The 14,008-nt window shown below is 50.0% G+C and overlaps 1 protein-coding gene across 1 annotated transcript in view; it reads left to right on the top strand.

The window, feature by feature from the left end:
- Positions 1 to 5,690: 5,690 nt before the first annotated feature.
- Positions 5,691 to 14,008, top strand: part of LOC308318786 (uncharacterized protein) — a gene marked incomplete at both ends in the record, with an annotated part of 32,259 nt that continues 23,941 nt past the window's right edge. Inside the window, 2 exons of the mRNA XM_080768417.1 lie at positions 5,691 to 5,721; positions 6,533 to 6,850. Of these exons, the coding sequence (XP_080624543.1) occupies positions 5,691 to 5,721; positions 6,533 to 6,850 (349 nt within the window). The remainder of the gene's footprint in view (positions 5,722 to 6,532; positions 6,851 to 14,008) is intronic.

The raw sequence follows: 14,008 nt of genomic DNA on the forward strand, positions 1-14,008 counted from the left end.
AAAATAAAAGTTTGCTAATTGCAAGGTTCGAACCGGGTCCGCACGGTGCCTTGACTATAGGGGCGAGAGCGCTAACCGTTACGCTAGCAGAGGATGGAATAATTCCGAGATCTGTGTGCGTGTATGTGTGTGTGTGTGCGCGCAACGTTTATAAGAAAGAGAGAGAGAGAGAGAGAGAGGGGGAAAGTATCGGTGTGGAGTGATTGATTAATTGATTGCGCGGTGGCGGCAGCCGGTCACTAACCCCCCCCCCCCCCCCCATCCCCTCTCTCTCTCTCTCTCTCTCTCTCTCTCTCTCTCTTTCTTATAAACGTTGCGCGCACACACACACACATACACACACACAGATCTCGGAATTATTCCATCCTCTGCTAGCGTAACGGTTAGCGCTCTCGCCCCTATAGTCAAGGCACCGTGCGGACCCGGTTCGAACCTTGCAAATAGCAAACTTTTATTTTTTTTAAGTTCTTTTTTTAGCCGTACCGGTATGTATACAGTGTGTGTGCGTGCGTGCGTATACATTGTGCGTGCGTGTATGCGTGCGTGCGTATACAGTGTGTGTGTGTGTGTGCGTGCGTGCTTCATCGTATTTATTATTATTATTATTATTATTATTATTAATATGCAGGTAATAATAATAAATACGATGACACACGCACGCACGCACGCACGCACACACACACACTGTATACGCACGCACGCATACACGCACGCACACTGTATACGCACGCACACACACTGTATACATACCGGTACGGGTAAAAAAAGAACTTAAAAAAAAAATAGTTTGCTATTTGCAAGGTTCGAACCGGGTCCGCACGGTGCCTTGACTATAGGGGCGAGAGCGCTAACCGTTACGCTAGCAGAGGATTGAATAATTCCGAGAATTGTACTACTAGGACAAATAACCTGCACCACGGCACGCAAAAAAAAAATAAACAAAACTACTATTACGCCTATAACTCCTATAACGCTGCGACGTATGAAGAACTCGCCATGGCGGATTCTGTTCTGCCATGGCGGATAATGAAGAATACGCCATGGCGTAAAACAATAGGTCGTGGCGAGTCGCTGCCGCCACGAATTGATCAACTCGCCATGGCGGATTCTGTTCTGCCATGGCGGATAATGAAGAATACGCCATGGCGTAAAACAATAGGTCGTGGCGAGTCGCTGCCGCCACGAATTGATCAACTCGCCATGGCGGATTCTGTTCTGCCATGGCGGATAATGAAGAATACGCCATGGCGTAAAACAATAGGTCGTGGCGAGTCCCTGCTGCCACGAATTGATCTCGCTGTCTCTCGCTTTTTGACTCCGGCCTCACTCTTAACCCCCAAGTAACACGAGTAGTGCAAACCTGCTACTTTCAACTGAGGAACATAGCCAGGATCAATGTAGTGGAGAATAAGTACACTATTTGCCTCTGAAATGTAGTGGAGTAGAAGTAAAAGTACAGGAAATGTGACATACTCAAGTACCTCAAAATTGTAACAGGAGAGGACGCTGAGGTCTCACTTGTCCTTCCGAACCAGTGTTGATTTTGATTTTAGTTTTAGTCATAGTCTCTTGAATAGTTTTAATTTAGTTTCAGTCACATTTTAGTCACATGGAATGTTTTAGTCTTAGTCTAGTTATAGTCGACTAAATATCATACGATTTCAGTTGACTAAATCTACAGGTGATTTAGTCGACTAAATTTTTTTTGACGGTCCTTGATGTCGTCGTAATGGCTGATTGGTTCTCTTGTCCACTAGTCCCTTCCTAACATTTTAGTCTAGTTTTTATTTATGGATGAAATTGTCGGTATATTTAGTCTTAGTTTTAGTCATGGTAGCTTAGTTTTAATTTAGTTTCCATTTAGTTTTCGTCAGTGAAAAAAGGTAGTGGATTTTTGTGAGATTTTTTCAAGTGTTTTGACTTGTTTTTAACTTGTTACATGACCTGTTTTATTGCTTTTAATTCTTATCTTTTACATGTCTTTTCCTAAAAAATATGTTCCCTCCCCTGGCCCCCACACACGTAAAGCGTCTTTGAGTACTCATGAAAAGCGCTATATAAATCCCAGATATAATAATAATTATTATTATTATTACATTTCCCAGACTGCACCAGGGCACTGATCTACTGATCTATAAACTTTATTTCCCAGACTGCACCAGGACACTGATCTACGGCGACACAGCAAGCTTTGCAGTGACGGAGCGACCCGCCATGCTGATGTTCTACGCCTCCGCCAACCCCGCCCGTGGGGCGGAGCTAAGCGTCACCGCGTCCTCCTCTCGGAGCGGCACAGCGTCGCCGGCGGACGGCTGGCGGGTGGAGGAAGGACAGGGCCCCTTCTATGCAGACAGTGCTGCCGTGTGGTACGTGGTCGAGAAGGCCGGCGTCACCCGGAAAGACGCGGGCGTCTATTCGCTGAGGAGAAGCGACGGAACACAGGTCCACAGGACACGCCTCTGTGTGCAAGGTACAGCCCACTTACAATTTAGGCATTTAGCAGACGCTCTTAATCCGGGGCGATTTTAGTAAGCAAGAACAACCCATGATAATGCATCAAATACATAGAAATAGTCATCAAGGATCAAGCTGAGAACCTAACATCCATCTAACAGTAGAATATCTGTACAATTAAACTATGCGTATACACTACCGTGTATAGTAGTTGTCATAACCCGGCCCGTTGGGCCATGACAAATCGAGGAGGACACAGTAGCGGTGTTGAAATAACAATAATTTATTTGTAAGAGAACTAATAATAACTTACCGGTATTAAAGCTTATAAAGCTTCAGAATGTATGAGATGTGGTAGTCAGTAAGATCAGTGGTGTCAGTGGATGTGTGGTTATGGTGAAGGTGTGTTGTAGTGTGCAAATTAAACAGTGAGGAGCAACAAACAGAGAGGTGCTGTCATCTGGAGTGGGACCAAGAGAGTGGCTGGCAAGCCCTCTTTATAGGGTTTCAGGAGCACTGATCAGGTGCTCCTAATGCACCTAATGAGTTGTCTCAAATTGGCCGACGCCCACATGATCTGTGGGAGAAACACACAGACAGGGCAGTACACCATATACACAGTATAGGCCCTACATAAAATACATAATTTAGCCTGTAAGGTTGTCGAGGTTAGGACAAGTGCTACGGCAAGTGCTGCGGGCTAAGATGGAGTCTACTCTGAAGAGGTGGGTTTCCAGACGACGGCGGAAGATTGGGAGTCAGGCAGAAGGCAGAAGAGTTTGGGACTATAAATGGATGAAAATGTTCATCCCCAAGTTAACACATATGTCTGTTTTTACTAACCACCGTTTCAGTGGTTAATTACCATATCACCTCAAACTGGAGTATGGAATACTCTAATAGATCATTAACCCAACTCTGTGTTCAAGGTACTCACAGCACTGATGAGTCTAGGCCGGTGGTTTTTGGCTCAAGTCAGGTCCCTGGCTGTAAATTACATTTTCTTCCATTTATAGTATACTTTATACCTATCTTTCAACCTATTTCATATCAAGGTCCATTGTTTATTCAGCATTTAAGCCATGGACTACCATTTGATGAGATTTATCCTCTCAGACCCAAAACTAAAGAATATGTTGTAAGATTTTGTCCTGCATTGATGTAGTAGCCTACCATTAGGTAGGCTTACCATACGTCCTCTTTTGCCCGGACAAGTCCTCTTTTGGGGAGCTGTCCGGGCAGTCCGGGGGGGTTTTATAAATTCCTTCAAATGTCCGGGGTTTTACACGTATCGCCTGTATATGTATCTGCTCACAGACCATTCAAACCAATGTGTATTACAATGCACGTTCAATGGTTCTTAGTGGAAAAACACTGTGAGAGGTGGACTTTCAGGCTTGCTGGCTGCTCTGCTGTCTGCAGATAGACTGTTGTGCTCTCCGTGAGGAAAGCTTGACATGCCAAAGAACTATCTCATCATCATTGACATGTAGAAAAAGTAGGCTACTGTTTTCTTAGCTTTGTGACTGACCAATGAGAAGCAGATTGTATTGTCTGCAAAGGAACTATGTGTCTGTCACAAATAAAAGTTCTGTCCTGCAAGCTCATGTCAACAACACAGACAAGGCAGCTGTGCGTGAGGTGAGTCCTGCAAATTAAATTGACCCAATATTATTTTGTACAACCTACAGTAGCAACGCATAAGATTATGGTTTGGAGAATAGGCTGGTCTCTCTTTTTACAAGAGATAAGCCATTGCATAGGCCTACAGGTTCTTAAACCTTTTAATTTCAAGGACCCCCATAACTCTGAGAGTAAAACCAGATGGACCCATAAGAGTCCCATTTGATTCCATTTGTACAGTATCAGAGTTAAAAGTTATAAAAGGGTCCATTTGGTTCCATTTGTACTAGTACACTCTCAGAGTTACAGACCTGTAAGGGTCCATGATTTGGTTCCATTCGTACACTCTGAGTTACAGACCTGTAATTGTCCATTTGGGTCCATATGTTACACTCTCAGAGTTACAGACCTGTAAGGGTCCCTTTGGGTCCATGTGTTACACTCTCAGAGTTACAGACCTATAATGGGTCCATTTGGAACCCCCTCAAGGAACCATGAGGGTCCCTGGATCACACCTTTGAGAGCCACTGCTTTAAATAAATACATAACTAACTAACTCATCTTGACAGCTTGTTTACAAATGTTTGTAAACAAATTACAAATAGTTTATAAACAAATCTCAAATTTTTGTAAACAACTACCAAAATGTTTGTAAACAAATACCAAAATGTTTATAAACAAATCCCAAATGTTTATAAACAAATACCAAATGTTTATAAACAAATCATATATGTTTATAAACAGATATTAAAATGTTTATAAACAAATCATATATGTTTATAAACAGATATTAAAATGTTTATAAACAAATCCCAAATGTTTATAAACAAATCCCAAATGTTTATAAATAAATATCAAAATGTTTATAAACCAATCCTAAATGTTTATAAACAAATACCACAATGTTTATAAACAAATCCCAAATGTTTATAAACAAATATCAAAATTACAGTAAACAAATCCACAATGTAGGTAAACAAATCACACATAGACAAACCCTGAAATGTTTGTAAACAAACCCTGCAATGTTTTGTAAACACATCCTTGAACGTTGGTGGTGATACAGTCCAGGACATCCCTCAGAGTTCTCCTCAGGAGACTTGGGTCAGATCTGAAGCCATTTTATTTGGCGTTAGGAACCCGTTGTGACAGCATGCCCTTGCTGACGTCCACGATATCCCATCTGAAGATATTTAAGGCCCTATTTTGGAAGAAAAACATTTTTGAATAGTTCAACTAGCCGATTTACAAGCTCACGTGTGGATGTAGATCAGCCCCCTCAAGGAACCATGAGGGTCCCTGGATCACACCTTTGAGAGCCACTGCTTTAAATAAATACATAACTAATATAGAGCATATTTGATCAAATTTAGGAGCCAAACTTTTTTGACAAATTAATTTAATTTAAACGCGCACGACACATGCACATCCACAACACGCACGCGCGCATGTGTCCTCTTTTTGGTAATTCAGAATATGGTATGCCTACGTTGATCAAAATAAGAAATATTTTACATGCTCTAATTGTGCAGACTTAGCGATTGGAAGCGAAGCAGAAACCCCCGTTTTTGGTCGAAGTAGAATGCGGTTATTTGATGCGCATTAGGATTCGAATGAGCCTTCACACCTGCCAAATGAAGCACAGTTTCTGACAATGTGCAGCAGGATTCGTTTTAATCGCAGTACAGTGTTCTGGTGTGAATGTCACCTTATTCTCAATTAAGTAGCCTAATGCATGTGTTTAACAATAATGTGTGTAAAATGAAACCAAATGGACAGGAGTTAAAGATCTCATCATCATCGTTTTCCGACCGCGGTCGAGATCGTGGATTTCACAATATCATGCCAGTCCTTCAAAGATTTAATAAGGATCCATTTGCTTAACAACTGAAAACCACAGCCTTATACTATAAATGTTATAGAACCTTACATGTATGTCATGTGCATAATGTAAATCTTTCCCCCTAAAGATACAGTCCAAAGTGAAATTTAAAGTTTTAAGCATATCGATTAGCATATCATTAGCATATAGATTATCGAAAAGCTATACAAATAAGCATGACATTGTAATTCTCATTAGGGTTAAGGGTTCACATTTTCTTTTTAATGTAATCCATTTTTCTTTCACCTAGTGTAAATTGTCTAATGTAATCCTGGGCGCTACATTCCCTCTGCCAACCTGGGAAGAACCCTGAACTGAGCTCATGCTACCTTACCTTCAGTGCATGAGGAGTCCAAGCCGCTTCTTTTCACCTGACAGGGGGGGAATTCAGGGGACACAGGGAGAACATGTGATGGTACCTACCCTAGTCTAGGAAACACGGGGAGAACATGTGAGGGTACCTACCCTAGGGGACATGGGGAGAACATGTGAGGGTACTTACCCTATAGGGACACAGGGAGAAAATTCAAACGTGTTTCTAATCCGTTCTGATTCTTTTCATTGGTCAATAAGGGAAGGCGGAGTCCAGGACGGTCAACACCAGTCAGAACGTGGTCATAACCTTCGATCACAGCGTGGATCATTTCCGCCTGACCTTCCAGCCCAGGGACCAGCCCAAGGACCGGCTGGAGGGCAGTGTCGTCATAGATCTGGTGAGATCAGGCTGCTCGGTGCCCTCGGGCCGCCGATCCGTGGGCAGCGTAGCGCCGATGGGGCTCACCCTGACGGACGTGCAGAGCGCCAACTCGGGGACATACCGTGCCTATGACCGCCACGGGAACCTCTTCCTCACGCTAGAGCTGACCGTTGACCACCCACTGGCACCACCGGGTAAGCATAATAATAGCAATAATTTTAAAGAAGCATATTTTTATTGACACGAGTGCAGCGCAATGTGCTTTGCAGAAAAGAAAAGAAAGCTAAACACATCAAATAACAGAATCTAAACAAAGAGAAACCTAAAAACATCAAGCAATATCAAACTACCGGTGGTTCTCAAACTTCTTTATTTCAAGGACCACCATAACTGTAGGAGCCATTATGATAGTGGTGTATTATTTCTGTGGTTGGCGATATTGTTTTTGAACACTTGGTGGTGGGCTTTAGATTTTACAGCACTGGGTGTGTATTTAGAGGGCACACAGGTGCTGTGATTGAGTTGGGACACCGACTAGGACACAGGGTCATGGGAGCACACCGTTCCTACCAGCACTCAGCGAAAGACAGAAAGAACAATTCAATACAACTGGTATGTTTATAATTTCAACTGCTCACTTCTGTTTCGAAAAATAACACTCAAACTGGATCAAAGACTGGGCTATCTATCTGTACCTGTTTTCTGTGTACTGCGAATAGGATCACTCCCACCATGCCTGTGACAGTAACGTGCCAAAACTGAGACTTCACTTAGTAAGAGACCACACCTTTGCTCAAGTTCAACCATTTATTGGTAAATTGAATGATGAAAGGGGGGAGGGGGGGGGGGGGGAACCCGGGATGGATGAGACTCAGGATGGGGGTGTAGTCTCGGGAGAGGACGCCGTGTAAGCGCGCTCGGAGAGCGGGCGTCTCTGCTCCGGAACTGCCCGGGTTCCTGAAAGAGAAGGAGACAAGTGTGATTATTGAGGTGGAAGTAGAAGGGGTGGATGGAGGGTTTGTTCTGGATCACGTAGTGAGAACAGGTAGATGTTGGCGCACAGGTGTATTTATACTGTGGTGATTGTGGCAGGATTGGCCAGGTGACAATGACGGGCAGGTGGATTTGATAAGGAGGGGAGTGATTGATAAGGAGGGGGGAGTGGTTAAGGTCGAGCGGAAGGAGGCCTCTTCTCCCGAAACTACGTTGTATAGTACAACTTCCCTTCACTTAGTAAGAGTCCACACCTTCGCTCAAGTTCAACCATTTATTGGTAAATTGAATGATGAAAGGGGGGAGGGGGGGGGGACCCGGGATAGGTGAGACTCAGGATGGGGGTGTAGTCTCGGGAGAGGACAACGTGTAAGCGTCTCTGCTCCGGAACTGTCCCAAAAAGAGCTGGCTGGGAGACGAGTGCGGGACTGAAGGAAGGGAGCGAGTGAGGACCCTCGAGAATGGGGAGAGGGTTTATAGGCGGCCTAGGTGGAGATGGGCGTTTTGGACGTCCGTGATGTTGGTCCTGATGTAGGACTGGTAGGCCTGGGAGGACCAGCGGCCGAGGATTCGGATGAGGTGGTCCGAGAGGCCTCGCCTGGATGCGGTGGTGGCTGCGCCGATGCGGACCGAGTGGCCGGAGTAGAGCTGGGGGGGAAGGCCAGACAGAGTGAGGATTCGGCGGAGGTGCTTGTGGAACCAGGAGCGGGTGACGATGGAACCCGTCTCCGTCGTGAACAGGGGGTCGTGTGGTGAGGCGTTGAGGGAGCGTCTCATGGTGATGTAGCGGAGAATGGGTTCGTAGGGGCTGAGAGGGGGATCTGTACGGAAGAGGTGGATTGCTGAGGAACGCCCGAGTTGGTCTGTCTTGCTGCGTTTGAGGGTGAAAGTGAGGGAGTCGGAGGAGTGGAAGGTGATGTCTGAGAGGCTAGGATGACAGGAAGGGTCGTAACGGGCGGAGGAGGACGTGAATTCTGCGCAGCGCAGGAACCCGTTAGGTCGACCAGGGGGGGACAGGTAACCTGAGCGGAGCGTGGCCAGGCATTTGAGGAGTGTGTCGGAGGCGAGAGGCTGGAGGCCGGAGGGAGCCGGGGCTTCGGTGCGGCGAAGGCCTCGGAGTAACATGATGATGTGGGGGTGAGTGACGGACGGGCATGGGGTCCCGTGGAGGAGTTTGAAGAAGAAGTTGAGGCCGCTCAGGTATACTTGCGTGGTGGAGGTGCGAAGGCGAAGGTGGGAGTGGGCGTAGGTGACGAATGCTGCGATGACCGGGAGGTGAGTGGAAGGGAAGGTGATGCCAGAGATGGAGTGGAAACGCTTGAAGGCGTTCCAGGCGGAGAGGTAGGTCGTGAGGGTAGCCGGCGAGAATTGAGGATGTGGTGTTGGGCTTGGATGGTGAGTTGACGGATGAGGGGGTTTAGGTGAATGTTGTCGCTGAAAAGGGAGGAACTGGCGTGGGTTGGGGGTCCGCCCCGGGGGCGAGCTGCCGAAATCTCTGAAATGAGAGAGGGAGTCAGCTATTTGGTTGTGGTGACCTGGGACGTGAGAGGATGAACTGGTGAGTGACGGAGGTCCAGGTGAGGCGGCGGAGGAGTGGTGAGATGTCGGGGGAGTTGGAGCGACCTTTGTTTATTATGGCGACGGTGGCAGTGTTGTCTGAGTGAATGAGGATGCTCCTTCGGGACCATTCGTGGCCCCAAAGAAGCGTGGCTATGACGACTGGGTAGATTTCGTGAAGGGCGGAGGAGGGGTGAGTGGCGGAGTGAGACAGGGTGGTGAACTCTGGTGGCCATGCTGAGGCGAACCAGCGCCCTTGGTAGTAGCCGCCAAAGCCGATGGAGGGTGCTGCGTCTGTATATAGCTGGATGTCTTCTGGGTGGGTGGTGAGGGTGTCGTAAAACAGCGTGATGCCGTTCCACTTGGAGAGGAGGTGGTACCAGAGGCGGAGGTCGGTGCGGCATGGCTCGGTGATGGTGATGAGGTCGTGGAGGGAGCGTACGGAGGATGCTGTGGTGAGGAGGTGGGATAGGAAGGGGCGGCCTTGTGGGATGATGCGGAGGGCGAAGTTGAGGTGACCGAGGAGGGACAGGAGTTGGCGTTTGGTGCAGCGGGGTGTGACCAGGTAGTTCTGCAGGAGGAGGGTGATGCGATCTAGTTTCTCCTGGGGGAGGGAGGCTTTGAACGTCACGGTGTCCAGGGTGATGCCGAGGAACTCGAGGCGGGTAGTGGGGGCCGAGGGTCTTTTCCTCTGAGAGGGGGACTCCGACTTCTGCAAAGACGGACCTGAGGATGGAGAGGCCGGGTGCGGGGTGGGGGGGAGGGGGCTCGACAATGAGGAAGTCGTCCAGGAGGTGCACGAGGTGGGCTATGGGGTGGTTGTTGATCAAGATCCAGCAGAGGGCGTCTGAAAGTGCGTTAAAGATTTTTGGGCTGCTTTTGCACCCAAAAGTGAGGCGGACGGCGAAGTAGAAGGAGTCCTTCCACTGGACTCCGAAGAGGTGCCAGTAGTCGGGGTGGATGGGGAGGACCTTAAATGCGTTGGTGATGTCGGCTTTGGAGAGGAGGGATCCGCGGCCTGTGAGGTGGATGAGGTTGATAGCGTGGTTGACTGTGTGATATTGCATGGAGAAGTCGTGACTGGGGATGAGGCTGTTGATGCTGGGGATGTGTGAATTGTGGGGGGAGGAGAGGTCTACGACCAGGCGCTTCTTCCCCGAGTACTTCCGGGTGACTATACCGATTAGGCTGATTCTATAGAGCGGGAAGGGAGGCTCGTGGAAGGGCCCCATCATGAAGCCCTCCTTGACCTCTTTAGCGAGCAGGGTGTCGACCGCTGCTGGGTCTTGGGTGGCTGACAGGAGGTTGTGGGAGGTGTGAGAAGTGGTGGGGATGGCTAGCAAGCCGGGGTGGAATCCGTTGGTGAAGCCGTTGGTGAGGAAGTGTACGAATTGGCGGTCGGGGTAGTTGCGAAGGGCGTGGGAGAGGGCTAGGACTTTGACGGGGGTGCTGAGGTGGTGGGCTAGTCACGTGGGGTTGTGAAGGCATGCTGCACGGCCGTGGGCTCCCCCGCAGAAGGAGCAGGCATGCAGCATCCTGCAGGATGACTGAGAGCAGCCATGGTGGTTAAAGTTGTTACATATCATCCGCCGGATTGATAGTAGATAGGCCTACCTTGCTTGTCTGTGGCGGTGGAGGGGGAGATGAGGTTGTTAGGAGATTGTTTGGGGACTATGGGGGGGGGGGGGCTGCGGAGTATGGGGGGGGGTTGGCTGCGGAGCGGGAGCGGGTGGATTTGGCTGGAGTGCGGGCGGAGTAGGTGGATGTGGTAGCGGATGCGGGTTTGGGGTGTGGCTTCTGGACGGCCGTGGTGCAGGCAGAGGCGGGGTGGGAGGGGGCTCCGCAGACCTCGCAGGAAAGGGAGGCCCTGGACGCGAATACCCTGCAATAGAGTTCGTGGTCCAGGACCCCCCAGTACAAGGTCTGGTTGAACTGCTGGATGCATGCGGCCGCCTGGGTGGTGAATAAGACATGGTATGTGTAGTACCCCGTGCCGCCGAACCGAATCGCCAGCTCCAGGACCAGGGTGAGGTACTGGTCCAATTCGGCTCGGCGGCTAGGCTACGCGGAGCATACCACGTCTCTATAGAGAGAAAATGCAAAAGCAAACTCGGTGGAGGTGAGGTCCCGTGACCGTGTGGGGAGGGGTTGGCGGAGTTGTGCGAGGCAGCCGAGGGGGGTGATGAGTTCTGTGTTCCTTAGGGGGTCTGTGAGTGAGGGTTGGATCAGCGGTCTCTGTGAGCCTGGCGGGCGGGGGGGGAGACGGGGAGGTGGGGGTCGAATGCCTACTTTGCGTTGATGAGGACGAGGGTGGGGAGGAGGAAGGGGATCTCTTGCGTCTTTGTTGCTGAGATCGACCACGGCGGGGAGGCAGGGGGGGAGGGGGAGACGGTGTGGTCCTGTGGTGCTCGGCGATGGACTTGAGGGGGGGGGGGGGAGGTGCTTGCTGGTCTGAGGGAAGAGAACGGGAGGGGGGAGGGGAGTTGGAAGAGGGCGAGGTGGGACGCCGCGAGCCGCTGCGTGACGCGTTTCCGCGACCGCCTGCGTGGCGCGATGCCCCACCTGCCAGTGTGCTCGTAGGGAGGGGGGGGGGGTGTTTGGAAGACTGCCTATGTGAGGAGGGGGAGGGGAAGGAGTTTGGAAGAGGGCAAGGTGCGTCGCCGCGACCGCCGCCTGCGGGGTGTATTGACGCACGTGCCAGCGTGCTCGGGGGGGGGGGGGGGGGGAGGTTGGAAGTGGGCGAGGTGCATTACCGCGACCGCCGCCTGCGGGGTGTATTACACGCCCGCCTGCGGGGCGCATTGACGCACGTGCCAGCGTGCTCGGGGGGGGGAGGGGGGGAGGTTGGAAGTGGGCGAGGTGCATCGCCGCGACCGCCGCCTGCGGGGTGTATTACACGCCCGCCTGCGGGGCGCATTGACACACGTGCCAGCGTGCTTGTGGGGGGGGAGGAGAGAGGTAGGAGGGGAGGAGGGGGGGTTTGTAGCAGGCGTAGCGTGCGCCGGCCGGCGTGAGTGTGAGGGAGGAGGGGGAGGGGAAGTGGGCCGGACACGTGCCTGTTGTAGCTGCATGGAGGCAGGAGGGGGCGGGGCCGTGCCGCGTCTGGATTGGCTTGGTGGTTTCGCCAGCCAGAGAGCGAACAATGTCGCCTTTCTATCGGTCCTTTGGAAGGGGATCCCTCTAGCCGTTAGCAGGCGTTGAAGCCCAGCCACCGTCCAGTCGGCGACAGATAAATTTAATTGGCCAAAGCTGGCAATGACTGGGGCGACAGAGGTGGAGGATCGGGAGGACGAGACGCTGCTGCTGCTGCTGCTGCTGCTGCTGCTCGGTTCCGCCGGCCTTGGCTGTGCCGGCGGGACCGAACGCGAGCTTGACATGCCGGTGTCGGGTATAGCCGACATGGCACGGCTGGAGCTTCCTGACGAAAATAAAACGTCTTCGCTGTCTGAGGCGTGAAGCTCCAGCTCGCGCTTATTGCTAGAATCCATTTGGTGGATATTTTCCGCCGCAGCGGTGCTGCGATTTCCTCTCTTTCTCTTTGAGTGAAGATAAGAAAAGAGAAAGAAAACCAGCGAAATGCGCCGCTGTTAAGCAGCACTTGTTCGGTGTAGGACACGAACACTGGTATTAGGATATACACGGCTTAAATCACAAATCAGGTATACAATTAAATGCAACGAGTGAAAAATGATTTAGCTTTCGAATGTGAGCAGTTTGATGGCAAGTGAAACGGGCGTGGATGAGTGACGGGTTGTCAAACAGATTGAGCTTACGTTTCGTATGCAGGCCGGGGACAGCAAGAAGATACTTCTGGCTTGTCGGGTTCTGGATCACGTAGTGAGAACAGGTAGATGTTGGCGCACAGGTGTATTTATACTGTGGTGATTGTGGCAGGATTGGCCAGGTGACAATGACGGGCAGGTGGATTTGATAAGGAAAGGAGTGATTGAGGAGTGGGGGAGTGGTTAAGGTTGAGCGGAAGGAGGCCTCTTCTCCCGAAACTACGTTGTATAGTACAACTTCCCAAAGGAAAGTGATGGATGGCCGTTACAATAACTCTAAAATTGTATAAATGGAGCTGGTCCATCTGGTAGTGTTGCCAGTGCCACCCGTTCCGTAAACGACCGTAATGAAGGGACGCACTTTGTTCCGTAATTTAAAGTCGGAGAATAAATATGAGTGACGGGGCGATTTATTTGAGACACTGATGTAATTATGCTGTCCTCCTCCTCCCACTCTGCTTTCGCTCTCATTGCTCTGATTGCTGTGTAACTGCCTGCAGTCAGTGCCTGTGTATGACTGGAACTCACCTATGCTTTTTATGGCATAGGCAGCTCCCGGCAGGATCCACCGGGAGAAACTATGCGCAGCTGCTGGACATGAGACTAATTCATTCGAGCGACAGAGAGGATTGTGTGTGTACATGTGTGCGTAAATTTAACAAAGGTGCAGACGATCAGAAAGAGAGTGAGCGATATTTGCGCTACTCTATGCTGAATTGAAGTGGACTCTGCCCCAGACTGCCCCAGATAAAAACGTCTGGGTTTCCGAGGCTATAGTGCCTGTGTGACTGTGACCTGCTGTGTAACTGCCTGCAGTCAGTGCCTATGTGACTGTGACCTGCTGTGCAAAATGCGAATGTGGTGTCTGAGGTCACATTCTCACCTAATACTTCGGTAGACTCGATGCGAATGGGCGGAGAAGTTGGGATTCTTGCATATTTAATTTACTGCGTTTTGCCTTCACACTGACTGTGTCAAGCGTAGCAAGGAAACGCAGCAGGGAATTTTACCAATGTGTTC

The sequence above is a fragment of the Protomyctophum bolini genome, assembly GCF_963924005.1.
Source record: "Protomyctophum bolini genome assembly, chromosome: 7".
In the NCBI taxonomy this organism is placed as follows: Eukaryota; Metazoa; Chordata; class Actinopteri; order Myctophiformes; family Myctophidae; genus Protomyctophum; species Protomyctophum bolini.